The sequence below is a fragment of the Rattus rattus genome, chromosome 11 (assembly GCF_011064425.1).
Source record: "Rattus rattus isolate New Zealand chromosome 11, Rrattus_CSIRO_v1, whole genome shotgun sequence".
In the NCBI taxonomy this organism is placed as follows: Eukaryota; Metazoa; Chordata; class Mammalia; order Rodentia; family Muridae; genus Rattus; species Rattus rattus.
Window position 1 is genome coordinate 93,980,662 of NC_046164.1, and position 21,281 is coordinate 94,001,942.

Genomic DNA, 21,281 nt, shown 5'->3' on the forward strand with positions numbered 1-21,281 from the left:
AGCTCTTCAGGTTAACCTCAGGCAGAGTTCTGGACAGGGGCAGAAAGCAACCCCAGTCTTCACTGAAATATCACAAGAATGGTCTCTAGAGAGCTGGGCCCCCTGAGTTTCAATCTCCCGCAGCACCACTGTCTCCCATGCTCCTACTAGGGTGGCCCATTAAGCCCCGGTAAAACCATTCCACTACTGTCCCAATCCAGAGTTCCAGAGTCCACATTCCTCCAAACAAAACCATGATCAGGTGCTGGGAAATCCTCTACTTAAGGTGGAAGTCCACCATGTCCGGACAGCTCCCCCGCGCTCCATGCAAAATGGAGGACTCCCTTCCGGCGGGGCTTCCTCTTCTCTACTTTATCTGGGGAACCCAACCCCACACTCGGCCTGAGGCATGTCACTTGGTGGGATTACAGGTTCAACTCTCTGGAACACCTCTCCGTGAGGTATCCCCAGAACCTTACACCTCAGCCAATGGAACGTCACCCTAAGAAGTATCCCTTCCTAATGTCCAGGTTTTATTTATATAGTCCTTGTTCACACCAACTGAACAAGGCAAGCTGTGTTGTGGAGCATCGTCTTAAAAGAGCAGTTTTCTATGAGAGCAGCACCACTCAGGTCTCTGAAGGAGAACTCGTCCCCTCCTGTGGCCCCCATCCCACCCCCAGCCCTATCTACTGCAGCCCCAGGATCCTGCTAACTTAACCCTTCGCTTCCATCCTTTCCTGCCCCATGCGCATGGCCGTCTGGACACCCCAAGGGAAGACTTGCATCTTTCTCTGCTTGGTGTGCAGAAGTGAAAAATGCAACTACAATCAGGCCTATCACAGCAGTAGCCCAGTTACAGGTACCAACTGCTTCTATTGTGAAGAGACGCCATGACCACCCAATGCTTTGGGGTTGTTTTGTTTTGTTTTGGAGTGCAGATCTTTTATCCATAGTTAACCTTACTGAAATTACTGGTTGTAATTACTGACTCAAAGCGTCAAGGTAAAATGAACAAGGGTTTCTACCACAGGTCCGGAGTGAATGAATACCACAGCAACTCTTGTAAGGAACACTGAGTTCGGGCCGGCTTGCAGTTCAGCAGTTTAGTCCATTGTTGGTGTGGTGGGATGTAGGCAGACGTGGTACTGGAGAGGTAGCCGAGAGGTCTAGATCAGCAGGAGTAGGAGGAGACAGGGTTTATGAAACCTCAGAGCCCCCTACTTCCTCCAGCGACAGAGCACTGCCCTACAAGGCCACTCCCCCTGTAATGCCTCACCGATCCAGACCGTCACAGACTCGGCACCTTGAACTGTGACCAGAAAGAAACCCTTTCTCCCTTAAGTGCTTTCGGAGGCCATTTCACCAGAGCAGAGCACAGGGAACTGAGAGGATAGCGCAGTGGCGGTGCACGTCTACCATAAACAGGGTCCCGGTTCAATCTCCAGCTCAGGAAAACCCACCAAGAGCGCCAGGGCGGAAAGCAGCAGGGGACGCCTTAGGTCGCCGTTCTGTTCCTAGTGGGTTCTGTTCCTAGTGGCGGTTTATTACTGCGGTTCTCTTTACACGGCCACCGGAAGTTGAAGAACTCCCATCTTAAGTCAATGTTATTTATTAGACTCGTCTTCAAAATTTCAAAAAAAAAAATCCATTTTATTTTTTTAAAAGACTGAAAATTATAAAAACATACAAAATGTTGATGAGATTTCCGAGTCTTACCAGTAATGTTATTTTTTTTCCTGTCATTTTCCTTTCAGATAAAAATACAACCTCACAGGGTTTGGTAGCCTGGTTGGGCGTCTTCAATGACTTTTTGTGTATTGCTGGTGTCCGTCCGTGGCTTTGCCAATGCTCTAGACTAGCGCAACACCACCACTCTTCAGGTGAAGACACTGTATGGTTGTGGTGCGCACGCACGCGCACACACACACACACGCACACACACACGCGCGCACACACACACACACACAGGTTTCCTCTTGGTTTGCACTGCTGCAAACAGTGCAGAAAAACATTGCGGGGGCACACGCGGAGATCGGAGGATGACTTCAGGAGTCAGTTTTTTCCTTCTCATGCAGATCTCGAGCACTGAGTTCAGGCTATCAGGCTTGTGAGCACACACGCCTTATCGGATGTGCTGTGCCGCTGCTCCAATTCCCCTTCTGTGGGGTGGGGGGAAGAGAAACATAGTTATCCTTGGATCTCAAAGTGTTTCCGTCACTTTAGGACAAGTTGTCACCAGGATGCGCGTTGAGAAGTGGATTCCGTGCACAAAAGGACAAACACTAAAGGCTTATGTACTTCAAAACGCTGTGCTGCTGTTCTGGTTTCACTTTTCACAGGTGTTTTGCCTGCACGTGTGCACATGTGCATGTGTGCACGTGTGTGTGCCTGGTGCCTGTGGAAGCCAGAATCGGCTGATCGGTGCCCTGGGACTGGACTTACCGGTAGTTGTGAGTGGCCTCGTGGGTCCTGGAAATAGAATCCAGGTCTCTGTAAGAGCAGTCCATGTTCTAAAACACCGAGCCATCTCTCCAATCCCGTGCTGAGGCTTTCAATTCTCTGTGACGTGGAAAAGCGAGGTGCAGATTGTGTGTGTGTGCGTGCGTGTGTGCGTGTGTGCGTGCGTGTGCGTGTGCGAGAGTGTGTGTGTGTGTGTGTGTGTGACTTTTGAATAACAGGTTTCCTATAAAGAACTGTGGATTAAATAACTTAAGCTCAGTGGACCACGCATTCTCTGCCACTGCAGCCTGAAAGCAGTCATAGGTGACATAAAAATGAATGTGCCTGACCGCATCCTCTCAGACTTTATAGAGAGCAGGTGCGAGCCAGCTTTGATCCAGTGGTTGGAGCTGCTGCCAGTTTCTTCTTTAGCTTTTTCAATGACAAAGGACATCCTTTGCCTCTTTTCCCTCCACCTCCCCCCTCTCTCTCCCTCCTCTTCCCTCTTCAGCTTGTGCTCCTCCACTGTGTTCCCCTCCTTTTAAAATACTTCTGTGTGATGTGTGTATGGGTATTTTACCTGCGTGTGTATCTCCATGGTGCACACCCAGAGACCAGAAGAGGATGCCAGCTCCCCTGGGACTGGGTTACAGATAGCTGTGCACCCCTCTGTGGGTGCCGGAGGTCAAACCTGGGTCCTCTGGAAGAGCAGCCAGTGCGCCCGGCCATTGGGCCACCTCCCCAGTCCCGATGACAATTCTAATCTCCATAGGCTGAGTCTCTGCTTCTGCCTGTCTCTGTGTCTGTCTCTCTCCTGCTGTCTCTGTGTCTGTCTCTGTCCTGCTGTCTCTGTGTCTGTCTGTCTCCTGCTGTCTCTATGTCTGTCTGTCTCCTGCTGTCTCTGTCTCTCTGTCCTGCTGTCTCTGTGTCTGTCTCTCTCCTGCTGTCTCTGTGTCTAACCCAGGGTTCTTACTGATGTCCTAATTTAACATACAGTGAAGAAGTGCCTGCATCAGATTACCCATGGGTATGCCTGAGGTGCATTTTCTTGATTGCTAATTAGTGTGGAGGACTCACTCGCTGTGAGAGGTGCATCCCTGCCGGTGGAGCTGGGCTGTATGAAAAGGCTAGCTGAGCAAGCCTGAGGGAGTAAGCCAGCAAGCAGCATCCATTCCTCCATGGCCTCTGCCTCACTGTCTGCCTCTAAAGATCTTTTCTTTCTGAGGTTGCCTTTGGTCAGTGTTTGATCAGAGCAATGCATACCAAGGACAGTCCTTTAACTCACACTCGTCCCATGTCCTGGAAAGTGGAGCACAGCTTTGAACTTCTTTGGCAAGAACATTTGTAAACGAATGCTTTAAACAGAAGTTTTGCTCCATGGGTTTTAAAGGGTGTGGCCTCTGGAGGAGGGACCATGGCAGGGTATTCCCAGGTGAAGATGAAGACTTGTTGTCACAGAACCATCGGGCAGCACAGTCTGACTAGTTACTCAAGTATGTTGTTTTTGTTTTTAATTAATTAGTGTCTTTCTATTTTCTCCTGAGTAGAGTAAAATTTAAAACTTTGGCTTCTGGGGCTGGGTGGCTGCTCAGAGGTTAAGAGGAGGCTTCTCCTGCAGAGGACCAGGTTGGATTCCCAACGCCCAAATAGTGGCTTATACCCACCTGAAGCTCCTGTCCCAGGGGGTCTGATGCCCTCTTCTGACCTCCACGGGGACCGGGCACAGGTTGGATTCCCAACGCCCAAATAGTGGCTTATACCCACCTGAACCTCCTGTTCCAGGGGGTCTGATGCCCTCTTCTGACCTCCACAGGGCCCGGGCACACATGGTGAGCAGACACATAAGCAGGTGAAACAGCCATACAATAAAAATAAAGATATAAATTTATATGTAAATAAAACATTGACTTATAGGTTCTTTTTTCCCCCTTGATAACTGTATTTCCATTGTCATAAGTTGGGGAAGTAGAAGGCTTCAATTTTAAAATATTCAGGGGGGGTTGGGGATTTAGCTCAGTGGTAGAGCGCTTGCCTAGCAAGCGCAAGGCCCTGGGTTCGGTCCCCAGCTCCGAAAAATAGAAAAGAAAAAAAAAAAATATTCAGGGGCTGGAGAGATGGCTACACAGTCAAGAGCAGTGGTTGCTCTTCACGACGATCTGGATTCCGTTCCCAGCACCCACATGGCGAATCATCTCTAATTCCTGTCCCAGGGGATACAAAGCCCGATTCTAGTCTTCATAGTCACCGAGCCACACAAGTGATGTACAGACACACACACAGGCAAAATACTCAGACAGAAAATAAAAATAATTGAAAAAAAATTTTTCCATTCCTTTTTTTTTTTTTAAACCTCAGGGGGTTGGGGGCAGGGAAGGCTCTTCTGGCCGATTGAGGTGGTCCATACCTTTAATCTCAGCTCTTAAGAGGCAGAGGCAGGCAGTTCTTACGTCCTGAGTTTGAGGCCAGCCTGGGCTACATAGAAAGACCCTGTCTCAACCCCCACATCATCCTCCCCAAAGTGGCTCTGTTGCCAGGCATGGTGGCTCACACCTACCTGCACCTGTAAGCCTGGCACCTAGGAAGCTGAGGCAGAAGGATGACTGTAAGCTTCAGACTTTGCCTCAAAACAAAACACAACAGAAGGTTGTGTTTGATTTTTGGATAATCTGATGATGACACGATGCCGTCTTCAGACCCTTTGCAGTGAGCGGTTTTCAGCTGCTTACCGGGAGCCATTGTTTGATAGCATCTCACTGCACGGGTGTTTTCCCGTCTCTGGTTTGTGATTGGCCCGTATCTAGGATAGATAAGCTGATTTATATTTTAATTTTTTTGTTTGTGTTGGTTGCTTTTTCTAAGCATAAATTTAGAAAACTGAGTAGGAAAACTGGTGTCAGAATAATTGTGCTGCTCGATGATAATTAAGACCTTTCAAAGAGCTTCGAGAATATCGTTTCATAATTCCCAAACTGCCTCTGAAGTGGTGAGGCAAACACCATTACCCCAATTTACAGAGGCAGTTGTGGTCTTTAAGAGATGAGAGATGAGCTTCACCCCGAGTTAAAAGCAAAGGTGGGGATGGCTTATGAAAAGTGTGTCCGTCTTTCTAGATCTTTTCAGGTCCACAGTGTTTTTAATAGAACCATGGGTTTATTATACTGTAGCTGTAACCTTTTCAAGTCAGAAGATTAAAAACATGGGACTTTCTTCCCTGCTGGGAAAAGTTTCCAGTTAGCAATAACTGCACTTGGTGGACTTCACTGGCTGTGGTACGGCTGCCGTGCAGAGCTCGAAAATTTCTAAAGGAAATTCTGTGTGTTTCACGCCCAGCTAAACATTTGTGATGGGTGCCTAGTCAGTGAGGGTGCTCCAGAGCCATTTAAGGCTTTACACAAACACCACAGGCTGCATCAGCACCCAGGTGGCCTCACTGTGAATGACACCTTGCTAAGTGTTCCCAGTGGACAGTACACCTTGGAGCCAAACCTAGTTGAGATACTGGCTGCTTAGAGTGTTAACTTTTGAATAAGGAGGTATTTCTATATGTAAACCAGCAATCTAATGCGAGGGTGTTTTCTTAAGTCATGTTCTACAAGTAGCCAATTGTATCATCTTAAGTCTCAATCTTATTAGAGACCGGTAGTTGGTTGTGTTCAAATTTCCTAGGAAACACTAGCAAACCCTGCTCACCTCCTGTGGGTCACTACCAACAGACCAAAGTAACACCACCACAAGAATGGATGTGCTCAGCGAATGGATGCGTTCACCAGGGTTTCCCATGGGAACACGGCTAGCTCAAAGGCAGCTCCATCGCTAGAAAGCCCACCCCAGCACGGACAAGTCAGAAGCTGCCTGCAGGAGAATAATCTGTCTGCAAGTCCTGCAGGGAGATCTGGGATCAGGAAGTGGTCATGGGAAGAAAGCAGCCATACCGACCACAGGACAGTATGACTTGTTCAAATCACTAAGGAATCACTTGATTCTCATAGTCTTGGCTGAGCTGCACGTTCAAATTTAGGTCAAAACTGAAACCTTGCTTGTCTTTCACCTTCCTTGCTGAATTTACAGACTATATTATATCATATAGAAATTAAAACTGAATAGGATTTATTAGATTTAAACATGACTTACTGAAGGGACATCATCATAAAATCACAGCTTCCTGGAAAAAATCAAACATCGAGTCTCTAAAGCTTTAGTTTCTTGATAGAAGAGGTTATATTTACTCTCTTCTTGTACTAGGAATCAAACACAGGCCCAAGTATGCTGTACAAACACTCTCCCAGCTCTAACGAGATTGTATTTAAAAGAACACGAGCTCCCTGAGAAGAGAAACCATCAAGGGTCCCACTGTTCTCAAACCAAGGCGGTTTTCTTAGATCAAGGGGTGCATACCAGTTTGGCAAATATTCAGTGTACTTCTCACCAATTAGCCTTCCGTGATGTGACTCGTAAGTGGCCATCAACTCTACCAGCTCTCAAGGTAGCTTTACTTCCCGCTCTTAGCTGTAGCAGACACGTCGTGGCCTGCCTGGTGCTGCTATGGCTTGAGTGTGAATGCAGGGCCAGACCACGTACTGGAAACTTATCTCCAGTGTAGCAGCACCTGAAGAAGTTTTAGATCGCGAGGGTCCGTTCTCTGGAAGGGATTAGCCCCTTTTATAAAAGATTTTAGTTCCCTCTACCTTTGAAGAAATCTTGACTTTCCCGTATGCCATGTGATGGTGCCAGAGGTTGACGCCCTAAGCGTCAGACTTGCTAGTTCATGGAGTTGTAAGAAGCGAGTCTCTTTTGTGTGTACATTACCACGTCTACAATATTTTCTTATAGCAGCCCTGAACCTACTGTGCGCAGCCCGTGCTTTCCCTGTGCTCCTGCTGCGTGACTCCCAAACTGTGCCAGCTTTGCGACTCTGCTCAGCTTGTTTGATGAACGACGGAGGCCTAGCCACACGCCAGACAGGTGTTTGTGACACCGCTTAGTGTAAGACGCATTGCTTAAAAAGAGTTAATAACTTTTATTTTGAATTTTGGATTGTTTGCTTTTTTGGACAGGGTCTCAATGTTAATCCACTCTGACCTCAAACTCACTATGTGACTGTAGCTGGCCTTTGACTCCTAATCTTTCGGCTTCTACCTCCCAAGCGCTGGGTTCATAGGTGCGAGCCTCCCGTGAATAGCTTTAGCTTTTAAGTGATAAAAGGCTTAGAATTTGAGTTAATAGTACAAGAAAGCTGTAAAATGGTGAAGAAAGCTGTAAAAACTGAGAGTTTGGCTCAGGTGGTAACCATTAGCCATTTGTGTGTTACGCAAGTTGCCTAAGTTAGGGCTTCACTGCTGTGAGCTGAGACCACAGCAACTTTTTTAAAGGACAATGTCTAACTGGGGTTGGCTTACAGTTTTAGAAGTTTAGTCCATTATCATCATGGCGGGAAGCATGGCAGCATCCAGGCGGACGGTGCTGGAGAGGGAGCTAAACGTTTGATATCTTTGTCCCACTGCAGCTAGGAGAGACTGTGTGTCTCAGGGTCAGGACTTGAGCACCAGGAGCCCTCAAAGCCCCCCGCCCATGACACTTCCTCCAACAAGGCTCCACCTATCCCAACAAGGCTGCGCCCCAGCAGTAGCAGGAAACGGCCGCAGAAGCGTTCTGGACGGCAGAGAGGATGCAGAGGCTCTGGGAACTGTGCTTGCTCATGTGTGAGAAAGATGCCTAGGCATAGCAACAGGCTTTGATGGTCTCCTAGGCTGCGGAGCCCCCGGTCCTCGCCTGCAGATGGCCTGCGCTCGCGCCCGCTCTGTGTTTGTTTCAGTCTCCTACTTCTGGTCTTTCCCCGACTAAACCACCATGAATATTACCACCAAGTTACTGCTCCCTTAATTCTGCCGTGATCATGCTATTTACTTAGCCACTTAGCGTTACCTCACTGCCTTATAACGAGCTGTAAATTTTTTAGTGATGCATACAGGGCTCTTTAACTTTGTTCTCGAGGATATTTTCTCTGAAAAGTAAACTCTGGTTAATTTAATAACTAGGTTTTGTTGGTCTTAGGGAATCGTCCCTACCTCCGTTCACCATGCCGCTTGTCTCCAGGAACGTCTCTATTATCAAAGCCTGGTCGCTTTGGAATCCTGTGTTGCAGAAGACAATGGAAATGACTTCGGGGTTGAAACACGAGTCACAGGAGCATGTCTCGATAAATACGATGGAGGGGATTCTGGGATTTTCTTCTGCCTGTAGACTGTTTGAGCTTAGCCTTCCCCAGTCAACCTCTTGCCACGTGGCAGCCAGCCTGACAATGGGCCATTCTGTGTGTGAATTGATGGGCATGAAATAACCTCGTAGAATTTATTTAACATTTGCTTTGAAAGCCTTAACTACCAGGGAGCCAGCAGGATTGACTTTGTGTTTGCTTAAACTAGCATTCAATGGGGGACTCACAGAGCTCTGTGCTTAACGTGTAGCCATGCCCAAAATGCAAAGAATATAACCAACAAAATAAGCAGTCAGAGCTGAGGTTGTCCTTGATATGAGTGCATGAGTATTTGTGCACGCACGCGCGCACACACACACACACACACACACACACACACACACGCATGCACACATGCGGGAGAGGGAGAGGGATTAAAGAAAATCACAAGCTTCTCACTAGAATTCATTGTCTTTGACAGTTCTCCCATCTATGGTCCACTTCTCTTAATGGATCTAGTCTTTCAGTAAATTAGGGTGCCTACCCTGCTTCCTCCCCACAACTTTTCAGGTGTCGTGTTAGAAGTGCAGCTCATGTCCCAACAGACCGCACCAGGTCAGTACAGGTCCATGTGAGAGGGCTGTGGGGAAAGGGGCCAAGGGGGCAATGGAGATGAAGGGGTTAAAGAGAGAGAAGGGAGAACAAGGTCAGGAGGGTCTGCCTAAGATGGGAGGTAAGCCAGGTGGATGCTGGGAATGTACGGCAATTGCCATGGCAACAGGTGCATGGGTCCCTGTTGCCTGTGGGTGATATCATCGTCATCACTGGATTCAGAGGCAACCGTAACCATAAAGCTGGTTCCTGAGACCAGCACCAGGCGTCGTTCTACTCCAGTTCCTTGTTCATTATTCAGCCTAATGTGTCCTATTTCCCATCTCTAGGTTGCAAGGCCCAGGTTAATACTTACTTCCCATAGCACAAACTGACAAATTATGTGTCAGTGTCAATAAGTATCCTTTAAAATAAGCAATTCAGCCTTCCTCTGTGTATTAGGGTTTTGCCTGAGTGTGTGTGTGTGAGTGTGTGTGTGTGTGGGTGTGTGTGTGTGTGTGTGTGTGTGTGTGTGTGTGTGTGTGTAACACCCAGGGAAGCCAGAAGAGAGCGCTGTCCCCCTGGAACTGGTGTTGCACGCAGTTGTGAGCTGCCGTGAGTGTGCTGAGAACCAACCCGGGGTCCTCCACAAGAGTGAAGAGCAGCAAGTGCTCTAACTACTGATCGGTCTCCTAGTCCCCTTTTGCAATCTCATTAACAAAAGATGTTTTTTAAAAGAAGGAAATTCCAGAGACAGTCTTATTGGGGTTTACAAGAGCGCCACAGGCCAGATAAGCTGGAGTTCTTAGGATCAGCCAGGAAAAGTGAAGGAGAGTTGCGTTCCCGCCTCTCTGGAAGAAGGAACGAGCTCATCAGTACAAGTGCCAGCTGCTGGCCCTGTGTGAGCATCTTCAGAGAGCACGGCAACACTGCGGAGGAGGAGTTGGGCAGTGGGCTGAGAGTCTCAGCGTGTGTCTGCCCAGACAGGCGGTCAGCGAGCAGGGGAGGGAGAGGAAAGCCATGTTCCGACAGGCCTGGCTGGAGAGGTCTGCAGATGAGAGGTTTCTGGGGCATTTAAGTGCCCATCTGGTTAAACGAGTGACTCCTATTCTCACCCACTCCCTTATATGGAGCCATGTGTGTTCCGTTCTTCTGGCTTCAGGCCGATGGATCTGGGTTTGTAAATCCCAGGAAGGCCTAGACTTGTTTATGCAAGACGAGTACCTTCTGTCTCCATCAGAGGATGTTACCAGACACTGACCAAGTGGTTAAGAGCGGCACAGACCATCAGCCACACAGTCGAACCAGAGACTGTCAGCACACTGGTGCTCATACAGCCCTAAGGGGTCTGTGGCACGACAGCTGCCTCTGTCCGACCTGGAAGGGATGGTCCTGGCCATGGGCCGAGGTGCTCATACGCCCTAAGTGGTCATGGCAAACAGCTAGCAGCAGAAACCCCTGTCTCCCGGCTCTCATTCCTCATCAAGCTCACTTTTCTATAAATTATCAGATGAAGTGAAACATGGCCATCCCTTTAAATACGACTGCTCATTCCCTCCCTCAGTGCGCCATTGCCTTCTCCCTCACTGCCCAACCGTAATACTCCTGGGCACTCCTGACCCACAGGCATTAAAGATGGCGGCTGTAGAGACCTCCAAGAAGACAGGGGCCGACTTGTAAGAAGAGACATTATCTATGTGCTTGGTAATCAGCTTCTCAGTAGTTAAGGGGCCTTCCACTGACTTCTCCCTCACAGATACAAATCATCAGGAGTAACTCCTAAAGTAAGGATTTTTAATTGTGGCATGGAATGTCAATAAAGAATTTTATTTTTAAGATGAAAGATTTTAAAAACCAAAAAAAGATTTCAAAGTGGGATAAGGACTTGGTCGGGGGAGGAGCCAGGGAGTGGTTGGAGGAATGAGAGAGGGAGAGAGAGGGAGAGAGTATACACGTGACAGAATGTCACACACGTGTACGAAACTTCATAGCATATAGTTTTACAACAAGAGGAAACATTTTGTTTGTTTTTAAGTTGTGTATGTATGTATGTATGTATGTATGTATGTATGTATGTATGTATGTATTATGTATGCATGTGTATATGTAAGTAGAAGTTGACATCACATCTGGCTTTCCCACATCCCCAGCCCCAACCCCAGGACAGGGTCTCTTCTCTGTGTAGCCCTGGGTGCCACCACCTGGCCACACCTGGGTTTTACTGGGCTGCTGGGGAACAAAGGTCTTCATGTTTGAGCATCGAGCACTTTCCTGGCTGAACAATCTCCTTAATCCCAATAAAATATTTGTCAAAAAGTGAGGTTTGGGCTCAGCAATGTAGAGGGTTATCACTAGAAAGGGCTCTTTGAAGGGGTTTGTTTCCTCCAAAAGGTAAGCTTTGGGAGACGGGGTATGTATGTAGTGACTTACCCTGTATTTGCTCGTTGAGTCTTCTTGTCAACATTTGATTATGGGTATCACAGTTACCTTTGTCGGTGTCTTAAATATTTTCATGTTCTTTTATTGTTCCATTAAAACTTTCTAAAAAAAAAAAAAAAAGCCTTTGAAATGTGATAGATGAAGAATGTCAGGCTCCAAAAAGTTGAAGTGACCCCTGAGTTCCCGTGAGTGTGATTAAGAGGGAGAGCTGGACACAGAGCCTGGATCTCTGGTTTCTTGTCTTGTGTCGTGTAATTTTATACTGGGTCTTTATTATCTCCCAACAAATGATGTCATCTTGCTTTTGTGTGTTAGCAAAGGACGCTGACTCTGGAGGATAGACAGTGATGTGAATTTCGTATCTGGGTCAGCTTCTCGCTGTAATGTAATTCAGTCAACCTCCTTTACTCCCTAAGTAAACTACATAGGAGGGGGCTAACAGTTTCCTCATGAAATAAAAAAAAGTGTTCTACTGTTGATGAACAATCTGAACGTGGTGCATTCAAACTGCTTTTAAAGTCTTCTTGTTTTCTTCCCCCCATTAAAGTGGGAAAAGGACAGAGACGGCCTTGTTTAAAGCTGACTCTCCAGTGTCTGGAGCAGATTGCCATAGATTATGTCCCCTTTCCCAGCTGACTTGGGGTTTTGTGGTCCTAACATTCAGAGTGACGGCCCCAGGTCGAATGTTGAGGCCTGTCTGGGGTCTGCTTTCTCTTTAGGGCTGTAGGAATAATCGGTCTTCAAAGAGTGTGTGAGCAGCGGCCCTGGCTGTGTGGAGCTGAGCCGTTGACTGGCCCATGGCACCTTATGGGAGGACCTCTTCCTCCTCAGCCGCCGAGTCTGTAGAACGACAGCCATTCTGAAGGAGCTGAGAGCATAGCATGACTTGTACTGATGAGCGTGGCTCTGCTGTCCCCCTTCTGCAGAGATCTTTCCGATCTGCTCTAGGCTCTCCTCTTGGCCCCTTAGTCCTTGTGTTCTGTCACGTGAATTAGTGTGCAGTGTAGAAGACAGACTAAAACCTGGGATACTCTCAGAGGTGAAGATGTGCACTGGACGAAGATGCCATTGGCCTGATTTACTTTCTTTTTCTTTTCTTCTCTTTTCTTTCCTTTTTCTTTTTAAGGCATGATGCTACTTCTTAAAAATTGTGGGCATTGGTTTCCTGTCCAGGCGGCCGACAGGCCCTAGATTAAGTTGCAGGAAAGGGCAGTAACATTTAGCCTTGTAATATTGATCTTGTACTTTGGGGAGGGGTGGAGTTTAGAATACCATGTCTCCACTGAAGGTCAGAAGTCTTACTCTGGTCATTATTTTAACAAGGAGGAGGAGGACGAGGAAGTTGTGTAACAGAACAGATTGAAAAGAAGTAGGAAGGGGGCTAGGGATCAGGAGCTAAATTCTGTGTCTGCCCTTGCAGAGGACCTGGGTTGTGTACACATACGAAAGCAACAACCATCTGTTAACTCCTCTGGCCTCCATAGGCACCAAGTCTCATTTTTAAAGAACTTAAGAAAAATATGAAAAGAAAGCAATCGGTAAAATGCCCATGTCTGGGCCAGGACTGTACCCCAGCCTGTACCCCCCTTGTAGGATGCTTGCCTAGCATGTCCAGATGGTGGGCTGGTTCCTCAGCACCGTGCAAAAGCAGGCAGAGTGCACATGCTTACAACCCCACCCCTTGGAGCGCTAGGTAGAGGCAGGAGGTTGCCACCTCAGAGTCAGGCTGAAGAGTTGGAATTGAGTTAAAAATGTTGGCGGCTTCAGAAACAAAGGGCAGAGCTGGCTAGATGCAAAGGTTAAGTGGGTGGACGGACAGACAACATTTAGGCAGGCCACATCCTCAGTCCTTTGACACACACTGGGGTGGTCAGATGGCAGGACTGCGTTCTGGGAACACTGCACTGCAGTGGTATTCGTCCTCTTCTCTGTGGGGTCCAAGGGAGGAATTGCACCCTTTCCTTGGTGTCCAGACGTTCTCAGGCCTGTTTCCTGATAGGATTTCCTATGCCCGTGTTCTCCTGTGGACCCAGTTTACATCAGTAAATTTATAGAGTGGCATCCCTTGTGCTGTATTGTTATGAATGAGTTATTTATGTCAGGGCCTTATGGGTGGTCCTGGATACCTGTTCATCAAGGTGCTTTTGAATTCAGAATCAATTCAAAACGCTGCTTATAAAATGGAGTCTCTTACAACAAGGCACAATCTTAAAAGAAAAGTCAGTTTTATGGAGTAACTTAGGGCAGGGCACAGCCTGATCTTAACAAGGTCTAAAACCCATTTTATTCTCAGAAGCAAAGGAGGAAGTGGGAAAAGGTCTTTGTAAATGCAGCCAAGGAAAAGTACATAGAGCAAATGTTAGATTTACTATGCAGATTTAAACCGAGATCTGTGGTGATTTTATCATTGTCCTTCCATCCTCACAAAAAGAGATTTCCTTTGTAAATATAAACTGTTCTCATAAAAGCATCATCTTTCAGGGCCGGCAGGTACAGGCCATGCGGGAATGTCATACGCTGGGCCTTACCGTCAGTTAGGGGGTGGCATAGTGCACGGCCCCGCAGTAGTACCTTTGCTCTCAATTCTCTTTAGCTCAGAGCCTTACAGAGGTACCGGGTCAGCCTGTGCCGCCGGTGGGAGTGCTCCCTTACTAACTTGTAATAACTGGCTGCGGCTGCGGACTTCCGTTATGTCTTCTACGTGGTAAGAAGACAGAAGTGAGGGAATTAAGTTGTAAATAGAAACTCTGTCTTAGAGTTTCTACTGCTGTGAAGAGACACCGTGACCACGGCAACTCTCCTAACGGAAAGCATTTACCTGGGGCTGGCTTACACTTCAGCGGTGCAGTCCCTTATTGTCCTGACGGGAAGCATGGCAGTGTTCAGGGAGACATGGTGAGGGAGAAGAGCTAAGAGTTCTACATCGGGATCAGCAGGCAGCAGGAAGGGAACCGAAACACACTTCCTCCAACAAGGCCACACCTTGTGGACCTGTCGGGGACCTGTGTTATTCAAACCACCACATTTTGCTCCTTTTCAGAACAGAAAACATGGAAATACAGGTTCCCAAGGGTAAGAAGGTCTTACTGTTTAGTCCTGAGACCTTGCCAGTGTCCTTATGGTTGAATCTGGCCTTTCCCACTTCTTAATATTTTAATCCGGTGGGTGGTCTAATTAAATAAACACCTCTATTATGGTGGGAAAAGAGAGCACACAGTATGTCTGATCCTTGCAGGGAGAACGACTATTACAAGCTCCACATGCTCTTGGGAATTAGATCTGTAAAAACAAAGGAGTTTGTTGTTTGGCCTCTGCTGTTGCCGAACGACACAGTAGCCGGTGCCTCTCCTCAGTGAGAACAGCTTTTTGTTTGTCTGTTTCTGTTGTTATGGATGACAGTCTAGCTGCAGGAGGCTTTCACGTGACTATTTCTCACTATTAAGAGCAGAGAGCCTCTTTTAAAGGGCAGAGGCTCTCATACAGGGTAATGATACCGATGCCTGGGCATTGGCTTGTCCCACATGAAGGCTGGGCAGGCGTGACAGCATCCTGTTAGCCTAGATTAAAAGGCAGAGACAAAGGACACAGAGGACGATCTAGCGTGAACTGGATAACTTCATGGCAGGGCAAGGGATTGAGGTGGCTGTGCACGCCTGCTCAGGTGAGGAGGGTGAATGCCCTCTAGCCCATCACGCCTGGTCTTTCTGTGGACTGTTGGGTATTAGAACTATTTCCCAATTTGATTATAAGGAAAATGCTTAGATTGGGGTTCTTCCCTTTCTAGGGACTGGCAGTGATGGGCAGACAAGAACAGAATTAGGACCTGAGTTCCATTAGCAGGTCATTGGCAACCCTAGCCTGGAGCCTCCTTTGTTTCTGCCCTGTCAGGCTCCTGTCCTGCGCTGCCCTAGCTACTGTCACAGCCAGCTGCTGCACCTCTGTATTCTTCCACTGGATGATGGATGTGTGCTTCCTGACTGGCAGCCCCAGGGTAGGGTACCAGATGAGGCTGACTTCAGGCTGCCCCAAAGGCCATGGCCAGAGTATATCTATCAGAGAGGCCATGCGTGCCAGCATAAAGTACTTAGCTTCTTCCTTTGACAAATCAGAAACAGTGTGCCAGTACCTGATATAATTTTTACCTTGCTGGGTAAGAGCTGCTATGGAAAAATAAGGCAGGTGTGAGGCCCATACGTACTTCTCGGGAGCTGAGTCACTGTAGGAGTCACTGTGGAGGCTCAGAAACCTTAGATCTAGTTAACGTCCTGATTTACAGGCTCAGAAGCCGCAACCCAGTTAACCTTAGGACAGCTGTGAAACGGGACAAGTAAGGTTTACAGCATTTGGTTGCTTAGTCTTGTTTCCATTTTCTATCATTGGGATTATAATATCAAACTCATAAAATCCATTGTATTTTCTGACAAAGCTTGCTAGACTTGGCTCAAACCATCTGCTTTGTGTTAGAGGGGGAGATTCTGCTAATTCTACAATTGTTCAGAGTAGCTTGCTTCTGACTTTGTCTCCTCCCAGGGACTGTTAAAGGATCAAGTGAGACCATGCATGTGAAAGGGTTTCCAGTCTATAAATATCACATCAGTGTGAGAGCTGATCATTGAACAGAGGCCCAGTACCAGCTGATGTCAGAGCACACCCTTAAACAGAGATACCATTTCCTCTCTGCCCACCTTCCACCCACTGCCTCCAAACGCTTGCCACAGGCAGAGCTGGCGAACCGTCGGACCTCCCTCTCCTTCCCTCACACTCACATTTTCTCTCAGAATGGCATGCAAGAATGTGAGTCTAGACTAGGGACACAGCACGCTCGCAAGGCTTAACAAGATGGAAGCGTGGGGTAGAGAACCCTTCTGTGCCTTTTTCTAATCTTCTTCCTGGAGCTTTTATTCTGACAGGACTCACAGTAAATAACGTTTCAAAATAAAGGTCAGGAAGACTGTGGTAGACCGGCCAGTCACTGTGTGTGCGTGCATGTGTGTGTTCTGAGCTTGTTTTCTTATTCTTGGTTTAACTACTAGAAGTTCTTGTTTGCATAGTGTGTTCAGGAAACTAAGAATTAAGTATGAGGTTGTTGACATTATCATACTGTCCACAAATAACAGACCCTGGATAAGCCTAGACCTCTTATCACTGGACATTGTTATTAACTAAATTGTGCTCCCTCCAAATTCTGTATTTAAGCCCATCCTGTACCTCAAAATAACGATTTCTGATGTACCCACTTTAAAAAAAAAAAGTAAGCAGCTCTACCATGTGATCCAAAGGAAATGACATCAGTTTGTCAGCGAGACGCCTGTGCTCCCGAGTTTACTGCAGGGTTAGTCACCATAGCCAAGTGTGGAAGCAACCTAAGGACTCTTTGACAGAGGAGTGGCTGAGGGAGATACACATCCCCGTGGACTGTGAGGCAGCCGTAAAGAGAAGAAGAGCAGAGGCCTAGCACTGAGGCATCCCCAGGCCTGGGTGCACAATGCTAATTAGGTAGAGCAAGTCAGGACTGGGAGAAGACACTGCCTGTCACTCAGTGCTTTATGAAAACGTCCATCTCAGTGAGGCCTGGGGACCCACACGTCTGACCCTCGTGCTCAGGAGACAGAGGCAGGCAGGCAGATCTGTGAGTTCCAGGTCAGCCAGGGCTACACAGAGAAGAAACCCTGTGTCTCAAAATGAAACGAAACCCAGAACATTCATCTCAGGCTAGGGAAATGGTTCAGTGAGTAAAAGTGCATGCTATGCAAGTATGAGGACTCGAGTTCAAATCCCCAGAACCCACGTAAAAGCCAGACACGTAGCATGAGCATTTGTACCCCCAGCATCCCTGGAAAGCACAGAAGAATCCCTGGAAGCTTTCAGGCCAGCCAGCCTGGCATACACAGTCAGGAAAATAGCAGAGAGACACCATCGCAAAACAAGATGGAGGTCGTGGGCTCTAAGGCCCTAGTTCAGTCCCTGTTAGCTGCTAATGCTCAGGCTGTGGAGATGGCTCCAGCCTGGGGACTTGAGTTCAAGGCCCAATGTAGCATGTGCCCTGTCCCCCACCCCAAACATGTAAAACATATTTAAAACAAGGGGAGGAGGACTGACGGGAGAGGTTACTCTCTGTCCTCCACACATGTGACATGGCATGTGCAACACACACACACACACACACGCACACGCACACGCACACATCCATCTCACTGTCGCTGAAGCTCAGTGGTAGTACTGCTTGGCTCGCACAAGGCCCTGGATTCAGTCCTTAGCACCCAAACAGTTGATTTCACAGAAAGTGAGAGCAGGGTGTCGGTGACCCAGAGGCTGGAGAGGCTGGAAGAAAGGAGGTGACGGAGAGTTTAATGATGGGTCTCAAGTTACAGGTAGGAGTGAGATGTCCCACAATTGAATGTCTATATTCCCAAAGGCTAGAAGGAAGACCTGGTGTTTTCACCACTTAAAGATGAGATAGAAATGTTTGACTTGATTCATTACACAGTGAATACAAGTTTCAAAATATCCCATGGTACTCTATAAATATAAACTTTTTAGTGTCTCCATTGTCAGTTAAAGTCGTTTGAAGACCAGATGTGGTGATGTACACCTCCCCCCATCATTCAGGAGGCAGAGGCACTCAGATCTCTTGTAAGTCTGAGGCTAGCCTAGTCTATATGACACGTTCTGGGTGAGCCAGAGCCTTACAGTGAAGCCCTGTCTGAAAAAAAGGTCACAGTTACGGGCTTAGGGGATGGTTTAGCCAGTAGTACATGGGAAGACTTGAGTTCAATGGGAAGGACCCACCTGAGGAATTGAGAAAGCCAAGTGTGTGGCATGAGCTTGTGATCACAGGGCTGGAGAGACAGATGGCCCACCACGCTCTCAGTGAGCTCTCGCCACTAAGAGATTAATGTCTCAAAAGCCAAGGTGAAAGTCTGAGGACCAACAGGAGAGGTTGACCTCTGGCTTCCACATGTGTATGTACATGTAGCCCCCAAAACAAAACAAAACAAACCCCTGAAAACTCACAGACTTGGAAAGTTACTAAAAGGCTAATAAACGAGGTTCCCAGGGGCAGCTGGTGACAGGAAGAACGGTGCTAGACACTGTTAACCAGTGAGCCTTAGACTAGCCTTTGTCTTCTCCCACCGTCCTTGTTTCTCAGAAGGTTTCAATCAGATGGAAGGAGCTCCAAGAAGGGATCCGATGATTCTCAGTCACCTTCAATTCAGAACAATCTGTTCGTCAGAGTAGACTCTTGGGGTAGGATACTTTGATCCCTTTTAATTAAGTTTAGAGAGAAAAATGTACAGATAAGAGTATTAACCCTGGGGTTGGGGATTTAGCTCAGTGGTAGAGCGCTGCCTAGGAAGCTTAAGGCCCTGTTCGGTCCCCAGCTCCGAAAAAAAAAAAAGAACAAAAAAAAAAAAAAAAAAAGAGTATTAACCCTGTGGTTGTGCCCGGAACGGACAAGGCCATTAGGCATGTCCCTTGATATATCTAGAACCTCAATTTCATATTCTAGAAAGCAAGACAGTTGGAGTGTATAACCTGCAATCATGTATACTAGTCTAAAGTTACTGTCCATGAGGTAGGAAAGACTGATACTCTTGGATACCTGTAACCTGCCCCTCTCGTTCAAGACCATGAAGAGTTAGGGTTACCTGGGCCATGCGAGATTTCCACCACACACGTCAAAGACCTTTTTTTTTTTTGATACTATCTAGATTGCCACCAATCCTGAGTGACTGAGGGACTGTATTGGAGGGAGCTCTTGTGAGGGAAGTCTTATCGCGTGGAGAAGGACCTGAGAATATCCGTTACGATTTCGAAATCTGGCCATCCGTTTTAGCTGTCTAGCTAAGACTTCCCAGTGAACCTATCACAATTCCTTTTCAGCCAGAGTTGCAGTTGGCCCCGGCTAATTCAGAACAAACCACAATTCTTTCATTATTATATAAGGCGGAGACAGCTCAGGCTTTGAAGTCAGCCGGAGCTGGGAATTCAATATCTGACTTGTGTCATTTAAAACATTTTTAGATGGAAGTTAACCTTTCCTGCCCTTAGAGTTCTTGTCCACAAAGCAGCAGTACTGAGTACCTACCTTAAACTGTGCCTTGTCACTTGAGTTGCCAGACAGAAGAGCCTCTCCATGGGAACAAGGGCTTCCGTCTGTGTTTACACTTGTGTCTCATTGTGGACACTCTGTGGATATGCTGTGCGGTAAGACTTCACATAGGCTTAAAGACCCGGAGTCCGCCGTGCTGTGCTGGGCCCTGAGCCTCTGCAGAGTGCTCATGCCAGATGAAGAGCTTCAGCTAGCGTCTTAGTCACTATCTGTGACTGTGAGGAGACACCATTACCAAGGCAACTTATAAAAGAAAGCATTTAATTTGGGGGCTTAATTACACTTTTAGATGTTTAGTCCATAATCATCAAGCCAGGAAGCAGGCAGGCTTGGTGCAGTAGCTGAGGGCTTTACATCCTCATCTGCAGACAGGGGAAGGGAGGAGGGAGGAAGAGGGAGAGGGAGGGGAGGGAGGGAGGGAGGGGGGGGGGGGGGAGGGGGAGCCCTTTCTGAGGCTCCCCCATACCTCTTCCAACAAGGCCACTCCTAACCCTTCCCTACAGCATGCAAATGTATGCAAAGGGCTGTGTCTGTGAGGCCATTTTCATTCAAACCACTACAGTTCTCTTACCTGTTTCTTCTGAGACTTCCTTTTGTGTTTTACAGGAATCTGAGTTTCTGTGTCTGGAGTTTGATGAAGCTAAGGTCAAGCAGATCTTGAAGAAGCTGTCAGAGGTGGAAGAGAGTATCAGCGGGCTGATGCAGGCAGCCTAACTGAGGGAGGGAGGAGCGTTGAAGTGAAAGTGCTCACAGACTTTCTCCACTGACCTTTTTAAAGTTCTGCTTGCCGGTTGGTGTTACAAAAAAAAAAAACATTGTATACATGTATGAAAGTCCTCAAGAATAAATAAAAATATATTTTAAAAAGTGGGTAAAAAAGAGGAAAACCCTCAAATTCAAATACTGCCTGTCTCTGCTTGCTCAGTTCTTTTACTTTCACATCTGTTCCATTGGAGAGGTCCCCATATTTTAGCTCGCATAAAGACTGTGAGGGACACGTATAAAAACACACTGAAGTGTGCCGGGTGGTGGCGGCGGCACATGGCTTTACACAGCCCAGCCCTGGGGAGGCAAAGGCAGGCAGGGCTCTGTGAGTTCCACTTCAGCCAGAGCTACACAAAGAAACCTTGTCTTGAATAAAACAAACAAACAAAAAGCAAAATTAAACAGGAGGCTGGAGGACAAATGTAAGACTGGAAGTGAGTCTGAACTACCTGGAGACCCCCTCCCCAAGTGAGACACAAGAACGGAATCTGATGCAAACCAAGAGGTTTATTTTCTGGTGCATCAGGGTCAACCCTCAAGCAGCCCCTCGTGGTGAGTGACTAGAACGCGACCCCGGATGGCTATAACAAGCAGTTTTTAATACTTCTTAGGGGCACAGGTTACATCAGCAAGGTTACAGTTCAAACTTATTGGCTAAGCATATAAATCTTTAAATCAAGCCTCAGTCAGTACATTCTGAGAATTTTCTACAAGAACGTTCCTATGGGTGGAGAATGGAACCTGGCATTGCTTTGCCTC

The 21,281-nt window shown here is 47.4% G+C and overlaps 1 protein-coding gene across 3 annotated transcripts in view; it reads left to right on the forward strand.

Annotated features, from left to right (window-relative positions):
* Commd1 (copper metabolism domain containing 1) overlaps positions 1-20,661 on the forward strand; it is a 91,984-nt gene extending 71,323 nt beyond the window's left edge. The window contains exon 3 of one of the 3 annotated variants that reach the window (XM_032917086.1): positions 20,364-20,661. In XM_032917086.1, the coding sequence (XP_032772977.1) occupies positions 20,364-20,471 (108 nt within the window). In that variant the 3' untranslated portion in view covers positions 20,472-20,661. The remainder of the gene's footprint in view (positions 1-20,363) is intronic. The other 2 variants (XM_032917089.1, XM_032917087.1) reach the window with 2 other exon arrangements.
* Positions 20,662-21,281: the final 620 nt, after the last annotated feature.